The sequence below is a fragment of the Mobula birostris genome, chromosome 7, assembly GCF_030028105.1.
Source record: "Mobula birostris isolate sMobBir1 chromosome 7, sMobBir1.hap1, whole genome shotgun sequence".
In the NCBI taxonomy this organism is placed as follows: domain Eukaryota; kingdom Metazoa; phylum Chordata; class Chondrichthyes; order Myliobatiformes; family Myliobatidae; genus Mobula; species Mobula birostris.
This window is the reverse complement of record NC_092376.1, coordinates 159,510,117-159,529,786: the sequence shown is the minus strand read 5'-3', so window position 1 is coordinate 159,529,786 and position 19,670 is coordinate 159,510,117. Positions and strand designations below refer to the sequence as shown.

Below are 19,670 nucleotides of genomic sequence, written 5' to 3'. Positions count from 1 at the left end.
AACATTAAGCATTGCTACTAATTTGTCTTCAAATCCTGAAATCTCCCATAACCATTGAAACAAATATCATCTGACTCCAATTTATGGACACTTAATTTAATTCAATAATGCATTTAAGCTTCAGCAAGCAAAAATAATCAAGAGTCAAAACAAAGCTCCAGCTAACTAAGCCTCCTTATTTACTATACCATATTGTGTTATAATGAGCAGTACCACTTCCTATACATTTCTCTAGAACTTAATCACAGATTGAAATAATACTTCCTCTCAACAATCCCATTATTAATGTTGTGTTAAAACACAAGGACTCACCTTTGTAAATTTTAAAACTTCAGAAGGGAAAACTTTAGAAAATTTTAAAACCTTAGATGTTCTGTTTTCTTGCTCAGAACTGAATTTTCTTTTGACTGTAGTTCAGTGATCAGCCAATTGGATCTTTTAACCATGTTAAGGGCCTCTTGTTCTAAATAGAATCCTGATTAAAGCAAAACATATCTTGCCAACCAATTACTTGCTATTAAAGTTTAACTCTATTTGGTGTGAGCTGCAAAAACTTTGAAGTTAGTCAACTCAGATCATTTTTCACTTTATTATGATTTTCATACATCTTTACCTTTCAAACATGAACCCTCATCTGCATTGACATTCAAAATTATCCACAAAGTGCAAATGAAGGTTGTCAACTTATTTTTTTCATTAACCTTGCATTTTGCATGTGAGCGAAGCTTAGAACTTTATTACTGTGTATGTTATGGTGACATGTCACATGATGATGATGATGTTATGGTGACATGTCACATGATGTTGCTGATGATGTTACGGTGAGAAGGTGGTCAGAGGCAACAATAAATAGGGATCCCTTACAGAGTGATGTATGAAGCTGCAACATACAAGTCAGACTGGCTTATCTGCTAATATGATTCAGTATGTAAGGCTCAACATTCTGAAATGTATCTGTTGTTTTATTTAGAATGATCATAAACTAGTGACATAAGCAGGGATTTGAAGTGCAATAGAAATTATTGATGATTAAACTTTTTCAAAGCTTCATGATTCAAGTTTATTTGTATCATATTATACAATATAGAATCTGGCCCTTCAGCCCACCACATGCTGTGCACCCACTCTAATGCCATTTGCACACATCATTGTAATGGGATTATCCTTCCATGCCTTGCCTTTTTAAGTGCCTGACGAAATTCTTTTGAAAGTCGTTATTGTATCTGACTCTTCTGCCTCCTCTGCCAGTGAGGTCCAGATATCAACTCCTATGTGCAAAGACCTAGGCCCTTGAGGTTCCTTCCTCTTACCTTAAACCCACATCATCTTGTCTTTAATACTCCAAATATCTCCTTTAAACTTTTCCCCTATCACTTTAACCTCTAGAACTTCACAATTTTAACCTGGAAAGAAAGATTCTGAATATCTACCTTTATCTATGTTTCATATAATTTTCTATACCTGTCCCTGGAGACCAATTTTTTTTTTGTTCTGGGTAAACATGCTCAGCCTATCCAATTTCTCCCCGTAATTAAAGTTCCAGCAGGCGGCATGGCACGGCAGCAGTGCCCTTTCTGATCTGGTGCTACTTTAATTTAGTTTTTAATTTAATTTTAAGGCACAATTGGGGTTTACGTCAATGGATAACAGGGTGACTATCTACCATCGTCAGATACTGCTACAATACAGAGATCGCCCAAAAACAAACCTTCATAAAGATCTGCTGGTTAAATTGCACGACCTCAGCTTGCTGAGAGAATCAGGCCCGCAGTCTTCGGAGTCGCCTGATGCTAGTGGCCGGAGGTGGGGACATCGTAAGCGGTGTGCGAGGAAGCGGAAGCGAGGTGAGTGGGCAGGAGTCCGTGCCAGGAAAAAAGCAAGCCCTCGCCGGCCAGCTCTCCTGTCCATTCTGCTCTCCAATGGACATTAAATTGGACTACATCTGACTCCAACGAAATACTCGGCGGGAGTACAGAAACGGATGGAATCCTGGACACCGCCATTCAGCTGTTTATTTATGTAACAGTTTTCCCCCCAAGCCATCGGACTACCAGCCTACTGCCCTCCGCTGTGCCTATTGTCTTGTTTATTATTTATTGTAATGTCTGCCCTGTTCTGTGTACTTTATGCAGTCCTGGGTAGGTCTGTAGTCTAGTGTAGTTATTGTGTTGTTTTACGTAGTTCAGTGTAGTTTTTGTATTGTTTCATGTAGCACCATGGTTCTGAAAAACGTTGTCTCGTTTTTGCTGTGTACTGTACCAGCAGTTATGGTCGAAATGACAATAAAAAATGATGACTTGTCTTCTTTACACTCCCTCCTGCATAACCACTGACTATTTTACAAATTAACAATTGCTCATTTAAAACATCAAATGAGGACATAATTCTTTCTGTCAAAGTATTGGGAGACTTTGGAATTGTCTTCCTCTAGGAGCAGTGGAAGTATTGATAGAACTCAATAAAGTTAGGTGGGAGTATAAATTGAGGTTACAGTCAAATCAGTCACAATCTAGCATATGGTGTTTGAATGTATTTCCAACAAGGTGCAAATAAAGCATCTGCTTGCTAAATTGAGCCCCTTGGGACAGACACAGTTTAACATGAAAAGGTTGTTAGGATCTCACTGCCATCATAATGTATAGTATATAAGTGCATATTTGATGTCCTGAAAAGCATTAGACTTTTGGATATTATTTGATTTTTTTGGGTGAGGGGGGGTGATTTAGTGGGTATACTTCCTGTCTCTGCCCCATGCTGCATCTCAGTAAGTGGCAGTAATTTTGATCTGCCAACTGCCATTAAACCTTACAAGAAGAAGAAGAAGACGAAGAAGGTCAGCCATGATCGTATTAAACAACTCAACAGGTCTCAAAAGCGGAGTCGGGTGCTCCTGCCTCCAATCCACATGTTAATATCTTTACCCTTCATGTAAGCTGACTGACCTGATTTGAATATTTGTATTTCCTTTTTTTCCTTCAGATTTCAAATGGTTGCAGCTTTTTAATAACTTTGATAATGACTGTTCCATTGTCCATTACTGGAACTATCATGGGTTATTTCTATAAATATTTAATAGGTGGCAGCCACTGTACAGCTGATAATGCTAAGTCCTTTATTTCCCAGTTCACATAGTGAATCCTTCTAGTGCATCCACTGTAAATATCGTTGAATAGGCAGTGTTCAGAACAAACTGTGACCGCACAAATAACGAACTACTCTTAGGTCCTATGGGCCTAGTTAACTGATTAAGGAAGCAGGAGGGAATGAGTATACAGGGAATGGATGCTGAACTGCAGCAACTCACACAAAATACTGGAATAACTCCTCAGCACACATGGATAGGAAAGAACAATTGATATTTCAGGTTGAGACCCCTCATCAGGACTCCTTTATGCCGAACTGTGATTGGCCTAATCACAAACAGTAATGAATCTGCACTTAGAGAGGAGGTGCTGAAACTGTCTGATTGGTGCATGAATCACAAACTATCTCTCAACATCAAGAAGACAAAAGAAATGATAATTGACTTCAAGAAGGCAAGAGGTCCCAAACAAGCTCCACTACTAAATAGTGAGGTAGTGGAAAGGGTCTCCAGTTTTATGTTTTTGGAAATGAACATCACTGAGGAGCTCTCTTGGTCTGTCAACACAACCTCGATAACAACAGCAACTTTACTACCTGAAGTGCTTAAGGAGAGATAACCTGTCCTAAATATTGCTGATTAACTTTTATCGATGTCCAATAGAGAGCATGCTGACTACAGAATGACAGCGTCGTACTCTAAAAGTAGTAAGACAGATCATAAAGTACTCCAATGAGTGATCAGAATGGCTCAACACGTCCTTGGGACTCAACTCCGAACCCGGAGACAATCTATAACTCTCGATACCTAACATCATTAAAGACCCATCCCATCCTGGACACTATTCAATCTCAGCCATCTTGTAGGAGATAGAGAATTTGTAAGACTGAAAGACAGCTTCTTCCCGAGGGCTGTTGTGCAACTGAACAATATGACACCCTGGTCTGCTAATGTCCTTTGAGTGTTATGGACTACCAAGGCATGTAAAAATGGGATTAAAAAGAAAAGCCATACTGCATACATTATACATATCTGTTTTTCACAGACTGGCATAGTACCACAATCTTGTTGTCTTGAGCAATGACAATAAAGTTCTCTTTTTTTCTAACTGCAGATAGATTGCTGGTGAAACATGGTAAAATATACGGATAATGTTTGCCAAACCAGTGAAAGGTTGCAATGAAAATTCACTATTTTCATTGCCAAATGCTGAATTAATTTCCTGCAGCTTTAAAACAATGATGCCCAGTTGTCCAACATTACTATCTGCCAGTTATGACATGCCTCAGGTATTAAAAAGTTATGGTGAAAGCATGACCTGGCAACTTTAATGATCCTGTAGAATACTGGAGAGAATTATTAAACTTATTCTTCTGAGTACTGGTGGGTTGTTTCATAGCTGGATTTTGTGTATTTTTTTAAAATTCTGATCTTATTTATGTTTTATTACTCTTAATTCTGAAAGAGAGTGAATGGCTAGAGACTGAGAAACCATTTCCTTAAACTAAAGCACATAGGGCCTGAAATATCAGTTCCTTATTAACCATTGGCCATTTTGGACTGACATGAGGCAAAATTCCTTTGGAATCACTGAAGAGAATTGCTATAACCCCAAAGAAGGCATTCCCTCCAAAGAGTCTGGCTTGGTACCATCTTTCCCATACGTTTGCTTTTTGTCCACAAGCTTGCAAATGACTTTCACCTTCTTTGAAAGCCCTGATTGTCTTCCCTTCTAACACACCCTTTACAGGCTGATCATAACTTTTCTCTGTGGAGGAAAAATGTTTACATTTACAATTCCAGAAGCTGGGCATATTCAAGGCTGGGTTTGATAAAGTGCTGTGGTTCAGGCAGGAAAGGGGACTTGAGGGATAGGACCTTAGCCAATGGCAGTGCCGAACATCTTCTGTTCTTTATCGTAATGATCAACTAAGCTGCATTGAACAAGTGTTACTGCAATTCAGCTTTATGTGAATTTCCACAAAGGCTTTCTTCAGTGTTTTAAGAAAGATTTCTTCTATTATTAAACAGGCATTGAAAACTGTTACACTTGCCTGTTCAATTTAGGAATAAAAATATTGAAACAAATGCTGAGCAGGGGATAATACACACAAATGCTGGAGGAACTCAACATCTATGGAGTGAAAAAACAGTCGATGTTTCAGGCTGAGACCCTTCATCAAGAGCAAGGAATTCTGTTTCTCACTCCCACTACATCCGCCACTTCCTGCCTGTCTGTTTTTAACTATGGGAGAATCCCAGCCATCTGGAAATGGTTGGAGTGGACTTCTATTTGCTTTATGAAAGCCAACACACTGGAGTTCAAAACTGCATAGGAAGTTTTCTACAAATGCTTTCTGCAGCAGAACACCCCTGAGAAGACAAGAGCTGGGTTTCCATTTGTTGAAATGTTACCTTCATCAACACTCTCATATCCTCCAACTTAACTTGACCGCCTGCTCCTTCATCTGAAAATGGACAATAGGACCAAAAGTAGATATGAAAAGAAGGACTGTGGCCTACATCCCTGACCAAGTTCTGAAGAAATTCTAGAGAAAGCAAGGAAGGTGAAGAATTTCATTCAATGCTTTTTTATTTATATCTCACAATTACCATGGAAGAGTTACCAACATTTTGGAAACCCACCTTGTCACTGGTTTAAGTGAGACTGCTTTAGCGTCCAGTAATATGTTTTCTAAGATTTTTTTTAGATTTACAGAACTTCTTAGTTTTTCCTCATCTTATCAATGTGGGAAACAAACTAAAACCACTGACTGAACAAACGCTAAGGTTACATACTTGTCCTGTTATTGTTGGCAAACAATTTCTAAACAGAGCAGCTGTTGAAAGATTGTGGGAATTTAAAGAAATACAGAAACAATACTGACATTTGCTGGCAGTTTATAATATTAAACATTTCTTTATCCAGAAAGTAAAAATTTCCATTCACTGATTAATCTAAAACAACAATGGACAGAGAGCTGAGACCAGGTATAACCTTCAGGTGTCATTGCATGAGTAGTCGGTAGTTGGTCAAAGTCACACACATAGAATACAAACATTCTTGAAAATCCCATTCATAGTTTAATAATATATTCACTCAGAGGGTGGTGAGAACATGGAATGAGCTGCTGGTGGAAGTGGTGGATACAGTTTCGGAATAAATTTGGATAAGTACTCCTGTACTCCTGGTTTGATGTTTGTATTCTATATGTTGTTTGCTCACTTTTTGTTGCTTGTACAACGTATTCTTTTTAAACACATTGAGTGATGGATGTTTTCTATGAGTGTTTTATTGTGTTGTGGCTGCCTGTGGGAGGACGAATTTCAGAGTGGTACTCGATATACATGCTTAGATAATAAATACACTTTGAATCTTTGAATCTTACATGGATGAGGGGGGTATAGAGGGCTATGATCCAGGTGCAGATCGATAGGATTAGGCTGAATAACAGTTCAGTATGAACTAGATGGGCTAAAGGGCCTGTTTCTGTGTTCCAACGTTCCAAAACTCTATCCTTGTAATTTAGTATTACTTATTAACCACATATTTACAACTATGAAATAGTACATAGGCATTTTTTTGCACACTGACAAGCTTGGTGATGCACAAAAATATGAAACAGCATAACCACTGGTTGTAATAAAACCTTGACTACTTTGCATGATTAATGTAGACAGGAACTTAAAATGGCAAATATTGACATGAGAGAGTGAAGAAAACGTGACTGTGTAGGATTAGATGAGAGGTTTGCACATAATTCTATTTTATAAATGCATAGAAACAAAATACTACTTTCTCCATATTGATCAAGACTATGAATGCTATTGCCATTACTGGCCTGACCAAGGACAGTATTGCTTCTGCACAATTAACTAATGTATATTGGCCAGTCAATCACCATTTTCTATAAAGACATTTTTATCAGCACAAAGGAAGAAAAGTCATTAAATGGAACAATGGACAATGAAACAATCTCCTTTCAGTACATCACATGGAAGACCAGCACTGGAATGTTTTCCAAGACAGTTCAGTACGCAACACATAAATTGGCATTGTTTACCATGAGCATTAGTTGGTACATTGTCTTTTAGAGATACCAAAGAAGAATGGGAACAGGAAATGTCTGAGTGTAGAATTGAAAGTGCTTCCCTTCACAATGTGTGAATGTTCCTTCACAGTCAACATGCATTTACTTGTTTCACCATGTCCCTCTGGAACTAAACTCTCTATTCATCATCAAAATAAGGGCAACACACTTTTTACATCTTTTGGGATCAGGAGTAAAATTTACAATTCCAATGAATGGTGAAAATAATCTATTGAAACCAGATGAAGTGAGGGAAAAATTTCAAAGATGGAGTGATCAATGGTAATAAATGTGAATAATAATAAGACATAAGAAGAAACATATTTATTGTCTGAAACTAACTGGTTTATGAAAGGAAATTTTGTTCATTAAATGTATTAAAGTTCTCTAATGATCAGCCAGTAGGATGGATAGAAGGCAGTCAGTAGATATAAATAATGTGGATTTCCAAAAGGTACTATATTAATCTTGCTTCATTTAAGATTCGTGATGGAGTTATGCAGTAAAACTGGTTAAAAACAGAAAACAACGCTGAGGGATAAACATATTGGTGAAATATAGCCAGTACTGTGCCTCAGGGATCAGGGATGGGGCATTAGCTACTTTCAATCTATAGTGTTTAGGTGAAGGTGATGATGTCACAAAACTAACTGGGAAAGCAATTTGTGAAGAGAACACAAGGAGATGTAAGTGGGATAAGCAATTGTACAAAAAGACAGTGATTAAGTATAATGTGCAGAAATATGAAGTTATCAATCTTGGTATGAAGAATAAGATTATATTCTATTATTTAAGTGGCATGAGAATATCAATGAGTGGAATTGCTTACTTACTACAATATAGAAAGAGGCAATTTGGCCCATCAAATCCATGCTAATTCCTTAAACATCAATTCCATTAGTGCCATTTCCTCTCTGTTTCCCTGTATCCCTTCCCCACTTGTGTGTTTTTTAAAAGGCAGGAGCCAGTTTAGTTGTCCTTTGATACCTTTTGCCATTCACCTACACTAAGGGACAATTTACTGTAGTCACTTAATCAACCAGCTGTTCATAGGTTTGTAAGGAACTAGAGCAGCCTGCTGAGAACAACCCAGTCACAAGTAGAACTTGCAAACTCCACGCAAATGACACACAAGGTTAGCATCAAAACTGGTTCTTTTGCGCTGTGAGACAGCAGTACTAACGATTGCACCTTTGGGTCAAAATGTTCAGAGGCACACACACACAGATAGAACAACACACACAGTCAGCATGAGGGTTCAGCAAATAATCAGAAAGATAACCAGCATGGGGATAGAGTACAAGAATGAGGAAGTCTTAGTGCAACTATACAAGAACATTGGTGAGACTGTATACAGCTTTGGCCTTGTTATTTAAGAAAGGAAGTACTTTGTTTAGAAGCAGTGGAGCAAAGTTTCAGTGGTTTGATTCCTGGGTTGATATCATCAAAACAATTAAGATTCTAAAAGTAACTTGGCAAAGATGATTCTATGAGAGTGTCTAGGAGTAACTAGGAAGGATACTCTTAGGGCAAGGAGTTGCCAACGAGGAACTTCTTCTCTCAGAGATTTGTCAGCCCTTGGAAATTTCTACTGTAGAGAACTGAAGATATTGTGTCAAATACAAAATTTTGAGCTACAGCGAATCAAAAGCTAAGATGATCTGGTTGAAATATTGGGGCCAAGATCAGATTATTTTAATTTCTGAGGCAAAACATCAATACAATACTCAATGGCTTATAAACAGCCTTTATATTTGACATTAGTAGGAATGGTTTCTTTGATGTAGGTGGCTACCCATGATTGTCACAGATTGTGTATGTGGTGAGGGTTGTCATAAGCTTCCATCTTGAACTGAGACTGATGAACGTTCCCTTTCATGGTTTGTGATGTCATATTGATTTGCTATTGTATCATGGCCTTAAAGCACACAGCACGCTGTGTATTATCCAGTATGAAACTGTCATGTCTAATTTAAACAGTCACTACTCACAGTTACTTTATTGGCAGATGTGCTGGTTTTACTCAAATCCACAGTGCAGTGAGCTGGATGGTTCAAGTTTATGTGGTTTTGCCGTAAATTGAAGAGACTTATTATTTTTCAATGACCCTAAAGGCAGCTAAGTTAAGCTCACTTGGGTTACAACTGTGGTTTAAAATAATATTTTAAAATCCAAATCATGTTCCAATGTGTGCATTGTGTAGTTGTATCTTTAATATGAATGCATTCGTTCACAGAAGATTTAAGTGCCATTTTTTTTTAATTGGCAAGGCACTGAATTGTTGCTGGGACTTCTGCTAGTTTCTATTTAGATAGGGGAGATTTTTTTTCAAGCATACAGGTTTTAAATAGCACACACATTTTGTGTTGCTGTAGAAAAATGAGAAGGACTGATATTATGACAACCAATTAGTAGAGGTTTTGTATTCCAGGAATGGAGCTAACTAAATACAACAGAAAAATATCTGATGTTTGGCCTGAAATGATATCTTAGCTTTTATTTCCACAGACCTACTGAGCAACTCCAGCACTTTCTGTTTTTATTTCAGATTTCCAGCATCTGCATTTTCTAGTCTTCAGAAACATATCACCGCCACTCACATGGTTTTTGCTGGCTCATCATTTTTAATGTCATTCACTGCCAGTGCCTCAGTGGAATGGATTTAAATCCTTTGAACGTTTCTGTAATTTTTTGCATGCTCTAATGGCAAGACATTCAGGCATCGCCTCCCTAAATCTAGAATCTCCCTCTTGTAATTCCTCTGTATTTACAGCTCCCTTCTAAATTTTAAACTACCAGACTTCTCCCACTATGCATCTTTACTTTTCACTCATTTGAACCACCATTTGAAATACTGTATGACAGAATCATTGAGTCTTCAAGCACAAAAGCAAGCTCTTTGACAACCAGTTCCATGTTAACTGTAATGCATTTCTCTATTAGTCCCATTTATTTGCACTTGGTCTGTTGCCAAGGCATTTCAAGTTCTTATCTAGATGCTTCTTAAATGTTGTGAGAGTTACTTACCTTGCCTACCTTGTTAAGATGCACATTCCAGAATCCAAACACACATTATGTTGGAAAAAGAAATCCCACATAAATCCCCTCTAAACCTCCTAACTATCAGCATATAATTACACTGTCTTCTTTTGGATCATCTTCTTTCAACATGGGCACTAACCTCCCCACCATCAAAGACATCTTCAAAAGGTAGTGCCTCAGGAAGACAGTATCCATCACTAAGGATCGTCACCATCCAAGACATGCTCGCTTCTGATGACTACCAGCAGGGAGGAGGTACAGAAGCTAAAGGTCACACACTCATTGATTTAGGAACAGCTTCTTCCTCAGATTTTTGAATCATCCATGAACCATGAACACTACCTCCTTATCTTGCTTTTTGCATTATTTCTATTTTTATATAATTCTTATTGCAACTTACAGAATATTTTTTGTATTGTGCTGTATTGCTGTTGCAAAGCAAGAAATTTCATGACATACGCCAATGATAATAAACCTGATTTTGATTTAGATAACGCCACCAAGACAAAATGTCTGTAACTGTCTACCCTGTATCTCTCTTATAATTTTGTATATCTCTGAATCCAGCTCCACCTCTTCCATACAATGAAGATGTAGCCAGCCTATCAAGTCTCTCTTGCAGGCATCATACTGTGAATCTTCTCTGCACCTGCTCCAGTGCAAGTACATCCTTCCCATAGTGTGAAAACAGAACTGCATAAGTAATTCAAGAATAAGCAAGTTTTGTAGAGATGGTATACAAGAGACAGCAGGAACTGGAATCTGCAGCAACAAAAAACAACCTGCTGGAGGAGCTCAGATGGCCAAGCACCATCTAGATACAGGGTCTTGACCTGTAACATCCTTTTGCCACCACAGATGCTCTTTGAGTCACTGAACTTTTCCAGCAGTATCTCTCCAACTCTGGATTTATATATCATCTCTATAAAACTTAGGTCATGATATTCTATTTCAATTTGATTGCATTATTTGGTTTTTCTTCCATTTATCATCTCATCACATTAGCATGACAAACATGAATAAATGACAAACTGACTTGATCATCTGTATCTTCACCCTAAGGCAAAGATCCAAAGTGATGCATGTCCTTACCAGACCAGGATCTGGGTAAACATAACACTAAATATAATTAACACCAACAAAAAGCTGAGATCAAACAATAAAGAATTAAATATTCTGTATCATATTGTCAAATCCAAAACTCAGAAGGTCTGCAAGAGTATGGAAGGATGCACCACACTGGAAAGAACTGGAAGAGTCAGTCAAATTTCAAAGTCTCTCTTTATGATTGGAATGCTCCAATACGGGCACCATTCTGTGAATCTCCTCTGCATTCACTCCAGTGCAAGCACATCCTTCCTACAATGTGGTCACAGAACTGCACAAGTAATTCAAGAATGACCCAAGTTTTATGGAGATGGTATACAAGAGACAGCAGGTGTTGGAATCTGTAGCAAAAAAAAAACAGGTTGCTGGAGGAGCTCAGATGGTCAAACAACAGGATATATTTATTCATCACTGTTTCAACATTTAATGTCATTATTTAAATACAATAATTAGATTAAAGCCAGGAACTTACACAGATTGTACATATTGTACATATTGTATGTAGAAACTCTTTCAATGAGTCACCAGAATGCAACTCACATCTGGATAATGATTGTTTTTTTATATAAATACTGTTTCTTTCATGAGATTATAGCCCAAAAGTGATGATGCATAGTTTAACTCCCATTGTCAGTTCGAGCCCATCACCTGAGCTTACAATGTCATGTTTAACTGAAAGAAAGCTACATTCTTGGAATCAGCTTCCTTTTGTGTGAGACACTGAACTAGATTGTCCAATCCTTCATAGTCTAGATTGCCAATTCAATCCATGTTAGTTGTCTGGGAGACCAGAAAGCTTTAAAAATATTTTCAATTTTTAAAAATATTAGAGCCAACTTCTACCTTCATTTAGTTGATTGCTGCAAATACTTAGCTTTGTTGGCTGGTACCTTGGGCAAACAATTATATGGTTAATGTTCATCAGTTTTATTTCTAGGAAGATCTCGGTGGAGCTGGATTGATGAATGGCGGAATCGGAAGTCTGAGCAATTCCACCTGCAAATGACACGGTGTGGGACCAATGTTTTTAGTGAGTGGGCAGACAGAGCCGGCTGACTCGCTAAATGGTGAATCATTCCACTGATCAGGCCACCAGCTGACGTGAAATTAAGGTAAGTACTTGGTGCACTACAACTAGGCTTGTTGTTCTGACAGATTTAAAAGAATAACATCAGTATACGTAGAATACGTAAGGCCTTCTTCCTCTAGCCTGCAGGTCATCCTTGGGCAAGGTGTAGCACCTGCTTAGCCCCCCTGATCATGGTCATGCGAAACCATGGGAGCAGGTGGTGGATGGTCGTATGAGCAGCTGGTGCATATCACAAGTCCTGGTCATGCAACCGCTGAAGGCAGTCAGACAATCTCTGAAGAGCATTGATGATGGTTGGGCCACCCATCTTGTAAGTACACTGCCCAGAAGATGGCAATGGCAAGCCACTTCTGTAGAAAAAGACTGGCAAACACCAATCATGGTCAAGACCATGAACACCAGGTCATATGACATGACACATAATGAAGGAATGAATATGTAGTATGGTAGTTTACTTGGTGCTCTGCTCAGTATTACTTCAACAAACAAATGGTCAAAAAGAGATTATATTGATATTTAATTTATTTACTGATTATAGGTTCTTTCATTTCTTTATTCATCCACAGGATGTAAGTGTCCTCATGGGAAGCTAACATTTAACACTCATCTCTATATGCCCTTGGAATAGGTTGATGAACTGGCTTCTTGACCCACTGCAATCTCTATGGGTGACTATTCACACACTATGATGTTAGGTAAAGAGTTCCAGTATTTTAACCCAGCAAGCAAGATAGGAATGGTGATAGATTTCCATTTTAGGATGAAGTAAGACTTGGAAAACAACTTGCGTTTGGTGATAATCCCAAAAACCCTGGAGACAGAGGTCCTAGCTCGTGGGGCTGCTATCAAATAAAGATGTGCAAATTCCTGTGTTGAAATTGGCCATCACATTTACAGTATTTATTTAACAACAAGAAAATGCTCACATAGGAAGGTAAGACCTGAACAACAGGGATGGATTATACATGAACCAGACTGGGAAGAGTATCCTGCAGGCAGATTTCCTAGAACCGTGGGGGAGGGTTTAAACTAAGTCGGCAGGGGAATGGGAAACTGAGTGATAGCGCTGAAGATAGGGCTGCTAGTTTAAGAGCAGAGGTAGTGAGCAATGAGACTGTCAGGAAGGATAGGTAGATGATAGGGCAGAATTGTAGTCAGTAGGATGAGTTGCAGTGTAACAGTGGGCCAAAATCAAGAAGGGTGTTATATCTGAATACACACAGTATACAGAATTAGGTAGATGATCTTGTAATGCAAATAGATATTGGCAGGTGTGATGTTGTAGGATCACTGAGTCATTGCTGAAAGAAGATTAAAGTTGGGAGCTTAACATCCGAGGACATACATTGTATCGAAAAGACAAGCAAGTAGGCAGAAGGAGTGGTGTGGTTCTGTTGGTAAAAAATAAAATGAAATCCTTCGAAAAAGATGACATAGGATCAGGAGATGGAGAATTGTTGTGGCTAGAGTTAAAGAAATGCAAGTGTAAAGAGACCCTGATGGGAGTTACAAGCAGGCCTCCAAACATAACCAGGATGAGATCTACAAATTACAATAGAAGGTAGAAACAGCATGTCAAAAGGGCAATGTTACAATAGTTATGAATATGCAGGTAGATTGGGAAAATCAGGCTGGCACTGATTTTGGATCCCAAGAGAAGGATTTGTAGAATGCCTATGAGATGGTGTTTTTGTACAGCTGAAGGTTGAGCTCTCTGGGGTAAGTGCAATTCTGGATTGGGTGTTGTGTAATGAAACAGATTTGATTAGGGAACTTAAGTTAAAGGAACCCTCAGGAGGCAGTGATCATAATATGATAAAATTCACCCTGCAATTTGAGAGGGAGAAGCTAAAGTCAAATGTTTCAGTATTACAGTGGAGTAAAAGGAATTACAGAGACATAAGAGAGGAACAGGCCAAATTTAGTTGGAAGGGGATACTAGCAGGGATAACAGCTGAGAAGAAATGGCTGGAGTTTTTGTGAGAAGTTCAGAAGGTGCAGAATAGATACAGCCCAAAGAAGAATAAGTATTCTAAAGGCAGGATGATGCACCCATGGCTAATGAGGGAAGTCAAAGTCAACATAAATGTAAAAGAGAGAGCATACAAAAACATAGAAACATAAAAAACCTACAGTGCAATTCAGGCCCTTCGGCCCACAATGCTGTGCCGAACATATACTTACTTTAGAAATTACCTAGGGTTACCCATAGCCCTCTATTTTTCTAAGCTCCATGTACCTATCCAGGAGGCTCTTAAAAGACCCTATAATACAAGAAAAATTAGTGGGAAGTTAGAGGATTGGGAAACTTAAAAACCAACAAAGGGCAACTAAAAAAGCCATGGGGGGGTGGTGCAGAAGATGAAATATGAAGGTAAGCTAATCAACAATATCAGAGAGGATAAAAAAAAGATTTTTCTGATATATAAAGAGTAAAAGTGAGGGAAGAGCAGATATTGGACCAATGGAAAACGATGCTGGAAAGGTAGTAATGGGGGATAAGGAAATGACAGATGAACTGATTAAGTATTTTGCATCAGTCTTGACTGTAGAAGATACTAACAGTATGCCAAAGGTTCAAGAGTGTCAGGGGGCAGAAGTGAGTGTAGTTGCTATTACTAGGGAGAAGATGCTTTGGAAGCTGAAAGGACTGAAGGATAGATAAGTCACCTGGACTAGATGGACAACACCCCAGGGTTCTGAAAGAGGTAGTTGAACAGATTGTGGAGGCTTTAGTAATGATCTTTCAAGGGGGAGGGAGGGAACGTCGATTCAGACCATGAGAGGCCTGCGCCAGGTATTTTCATGCCTTACAAGGTGCAGATTGGAAGTCTGTGTGGGGCGCCACTCATCGCACAGACTAGAGCAATGTGTGATTAAGTGCCTTGCTCAAGGGCCCAAACACGTTGCCACAGCTGAGGCTCGAACTAGCGACCTTGAGATAACTAGATGAATGCCTTAACCACTTGGCCACATGCCCAACACAAGATCTTTCAAGAATCACTAGATTCTAGCATGGTTACAGCAGGCTGGAAAATTGCAAATGTCACTCCACTCTTCAAGAAGAGAGGGTGGTGGAATAAAGCAAATTATAAGCCAGTTAGCCTGACCTCAGTGGTTGGGAAGATGTTGGAGTCGATTGTTAAGGATGGCATTTTGGGGTACTTGGAGGCACATAATAAAATAGGCCTTAAGGGAAATTCTTGCCTGACAAATCTGTTGGAATTCTTTGAGAAAATAACAAGCAAGATAGACAAAGGAGAATTGGTGGATGTTGTGTACTTGGATTTTCAGAAGGCTTTTGCCAAGATACTGCGCATGAGGCTGCTTAGTATAATAAGAGCCCATGGTATTACAGGATAGAGCATTGGCTGATTGGCAGGAGGCAAAGAATGTTAAGAAAGGGATCCTTTTTAGATTGTCTACCAGTGACTAGTGGTGTTTTGCAGGGTTCCTTGTTGAAACTGCTTCTTTTCATGTTGTATGTCAATGATTTAGATGATGGAATTGATGGCTTTGTGGCCAAGTTTGTGGATGATACGAAGATAGGTGGAATGGCAGGTGGTGTTGAAGAATCAGGGAGGATACAGAACGACTTAGACAGATTAGGAGAATGGGCAAAGAATTGGTAGATGAAGTGCAGTGTTGAGAAGTGTATGGTCATGCACTTTGATAGAAGGAATAATAACGTAGTCTATTTTCTAAACAGAAAGAAAATGAAAAAAGAATCAGAGGTGCAAAGGGATCAGGGAATCTGAAGTGTAACTTGCCTGTTGATTCAATGGTAAGGAAGGGAAATGTAATGTTAGCATTCACTTCCAGGTGACTAGAATATAAAAACAAGGGTGTAAAGCTGAGGCTTTATAAGGCACCAGTGAGGCCTCACTTGGAGTATTGCGAGCAATTTTGAGCCTCTTATCTAGGAAAGGATGTGCTGAAACTGGAGAGGATTCAAAGGAGGTTCATGAAAATGATTCTGGATATGAGGAGCATTTGATTGGTCTGGATCTGTACTCACTGGAATTTAGAAGAAAGAGGGGGTATCTTATTGAAACCTATTGAATATTGAAAGATTTAAATAGAGTGAATGTGGAGAGAGGATATTTTCTACAGTGGGGGAGTCTAGGACCAGAGGGCACAGCATCTGAGTAGGGTTCATCCATTTAGAACAGAGATGAGGAGGAATTTCTTTAGCTAGAGAGCTGTGAATCTGTGGAATGCAGTTGAGAGGTGGCATATATGTATTTTGGTAATGAATTTACCTTGAACTTCGAAGTGAAATGGATCAGCCACGATGAAATGGAGGAGCAGATTTGATGGGCTAAATGGTCTAATTCTGCTCCTATGTCTTATGGGAGGACATAAACTACAATATTGATCTGTACAAGCACACAGACTGTTTCAGAGTTATAGAATTGTGGAGCCATAGCCTCATACAGCATAAATCAGAGCCTTTGGCTTATCGCCTCCATGCCACTCATCTACACTAATCTATAGGCTTCTTAAATGTTGTGAGCGTATCTGACCCCAACACCAATTCAGACAGTACATTCCACACTGCAACCACTCTGTGTAAAAAGAAATCCTCTCAGATCCCACCTCTCACCTTTAACCTATGCTTTCTTGTCTTAGACACTTCCACCATGAGAAAAAGACTTTTACTCTCTACCCTGTCTAACCCTCTCATAAATTTATTTACCATCTTCCAATCACCCCTCAGCCTTCTCTGGTCCAGAGAAAATAAACCAGCCTATTCAGACTCCCCTTATAATTAAAATGCTACAATCTACGCAACATCCCAGTGAATCTCCTTTCAATACAATCACATCCTTCCTACAGTGTAGCAAACAGAGGTGCACACTGCACTCCAGGTGTGGCCCAACCAGTGGTTTATATAGTTGTAACACAGCTTCTCTGCTCTTAAATTCTCTGCCACAGCCAATGAAAACAAGTGTCCCATACACCTTCTTCACCACCTTATCAATCAACGCTGCCTTTTTCAGTTACCTAAGGGCCCCTGTTTTAGCTGTAAATTTAACGTAAGATCTTACTAGCAATTCATTAGTTACACGAATACTTCAAAACTTCATGAGAGCATGCTATGTTTCTACTTAAAGGTTCTCAGGAGTTTTATATATGTCACATTTGATTAAAATAAATAGCACTTTACTCAGTGCTCCTGAAGACATTGATTCATTTTACAGGCGCAGTATACTCAAACATTCTTTATAAATGGAGGAAATATGAATATATTTAGACAAAAGGGATCTTCAGAACCAAGCCTGATCTTGTAGTCATCCAATACTCACAGATGTACTTACATTAAGTATTTTTATAGAGCAAATCATGGGTAAATAGTAGTTCTTTATGGAAGTACCCTCATCAAAATTCAGAGACATTGAAACCAATTATAACAGCCTTACTCCTACCTGATTGCGAGTTTAAAAAAACCCTCACTGAATTGTTTTCTCACTGGAATCTAAATGAATCACACTTGGGTCCCTGAAGAGAGGATGTTTCTTTTCCTGAATTGCAGTCTGTGTGAAATCCTCATTTTAGACTGCAAGTTGTAATGGTAAAATCTTCTAATTTGACAAGCTTTGTGTGTGTGTGCATGTGTGTGTGTGTGTGTGTGTGTGTGTGTGTGTGTGTGTGTGTGTGTGTGTGTATATACACGTGATCACGCATGTATGTGTGTCTGACAGGTAGAGAGGGGTAGGTTAGAATGGCAGAGCACTGGAATAAAAGAAATTCATTGATGTAGTCATAGACAGAGGTAATGATTTTGGTTGTAGGAGGAGACAGAGAAGAAGGAAAACAAAAAAAAAGTTGGAGGTGGTTAAAGATGTTAAACAGTTAGTATTAATTTTGTGCAGAAATATGTAAGAATATTTATCTATGTTCTTAGATAAAGAAAGAGCTTATTCATGAGCTTCTGCTCATGATATTTCAGATTAATTGATGTCACAGTTGAACATACAAGCAGAGACATGCTACTTGATGGTTAACTGAACTTATAGCTTTCAGTGTATGACTTACATATGTTCCAGCAATTATATCTCACATCTATATTATGGAGAATTTTAATTTGCAGGTTATACTCCAAGAGAATTTCCAGCTATATACCTCCACCAATACATAGCACTGCAGTCATTCCTAAGTTACTGTGTTCCCTGAATCTGCCCAGTTATTAAGTATCGGTATTAGGAAGTGAGCTGAGCCTTGGAAATATTACAGCTCAGTCATATGATCAATATTACTGTTGTGCACTGAACAGCATGCTTCCAGAGGAATATATCAGTAGAAATAGAGTGAGACGCACTGACCTGAAAGTCTTTTTTCTCTTGTGTTTTTCCAGAATATATCCCATGCTTTGTTGGTGGAATCCTTAATGTGTTCACTGAAGGAACGTCTTAACGGAGATTTGGAGTAGTGAGCCATTCCCTACTTGTCACTCTGCTGAATCCCACAGACATGCACATAAACACACATTCACACACAAAAACTGTTTCTATTCCATTAAGGAGCTAGATGTTTAGAGAGAGAGAGAAAGAGAGAGTGAGAGAGAGAGAGAGAGAGAGAGAGAGAAAGATGAAGAGAGAGGCAACGGAGAGAGACAGAAAAAAAATCTCCACTAAAGACACCAGATGCAGAACTGCAGCCTGCAAGTAAAAAGAGCCAGTTTGTAACAAACAGACTGGGTCAAACCATTTCCTGATGTGGAGAGAAGTTGTTAGTAATCTGCTGACACCCTTCTCCAGAAACCTCTCCTCCAGTGCTTTGGGGTCAGGCCAGGCTGGAAAGGAAACAGCAGTCCACCGAGGTGCCCCCTCCCCTCCTCTCCCAACTAAACACAGCCGTGCATCACAGCTGCCACACTGTACACTTGAATGAGAGTCAGACATTCAAAAAGAAATGTTACAAGACAAACATTTGGACGCACAGGGCTTTAATAAGTCTTAAAACTGTGTGAACAGTTTTTCATAATGTAATCCATTGATATGTGACAGGAGTTCTGCTTTTGACACAGCTGATCCATTTCAGTGTTTTTTTAAAATCCAAAGATGAATTCATAGTTACCATAATTTCTGGAGTAGATGTAATACAATTCTGATAATATGACACCCAAAGAGCAAATGCAGTTTTTGGATCTTTCATACTTTGTTATGCTTTTCAGCTTAAAAATTATTTTAAAAATCTTGCTCTTGTTTGTCTTTGGAAATATTGTCAAAATGCTGTAAATTGGTAAATTAGACCC

The 19,670-nt window shown here is 38.8% G+C and overlaps 1 protein-coding gene across 1 annotated transcript in view; it reads right to left on the bottom strand.

Moving 5' to 3' along the window:
- LOC140200536 (rho GTPase-activating protein 7) overlaps positions 1-19,210 on the bottom strand; it is a 201,612-nt gene extending 182,402 nt beyond the window's left edge. Inside the window, exon 1 of the mRNA XM_072264013.1 lies at positions 18,739-19,210. Within this exon, the coding sequence (XP_072120114.1) occupies positions 18,739-18,853 (115 nt within the window). The 5' untranslated portion in view covers positions 18,854-19,210. The remainder of the gene's footprint in view (positions 1-18,738) is intronic.
- Between the last annotated feature and the right edge of the window lie 460 nt (positions 19,211-19,670).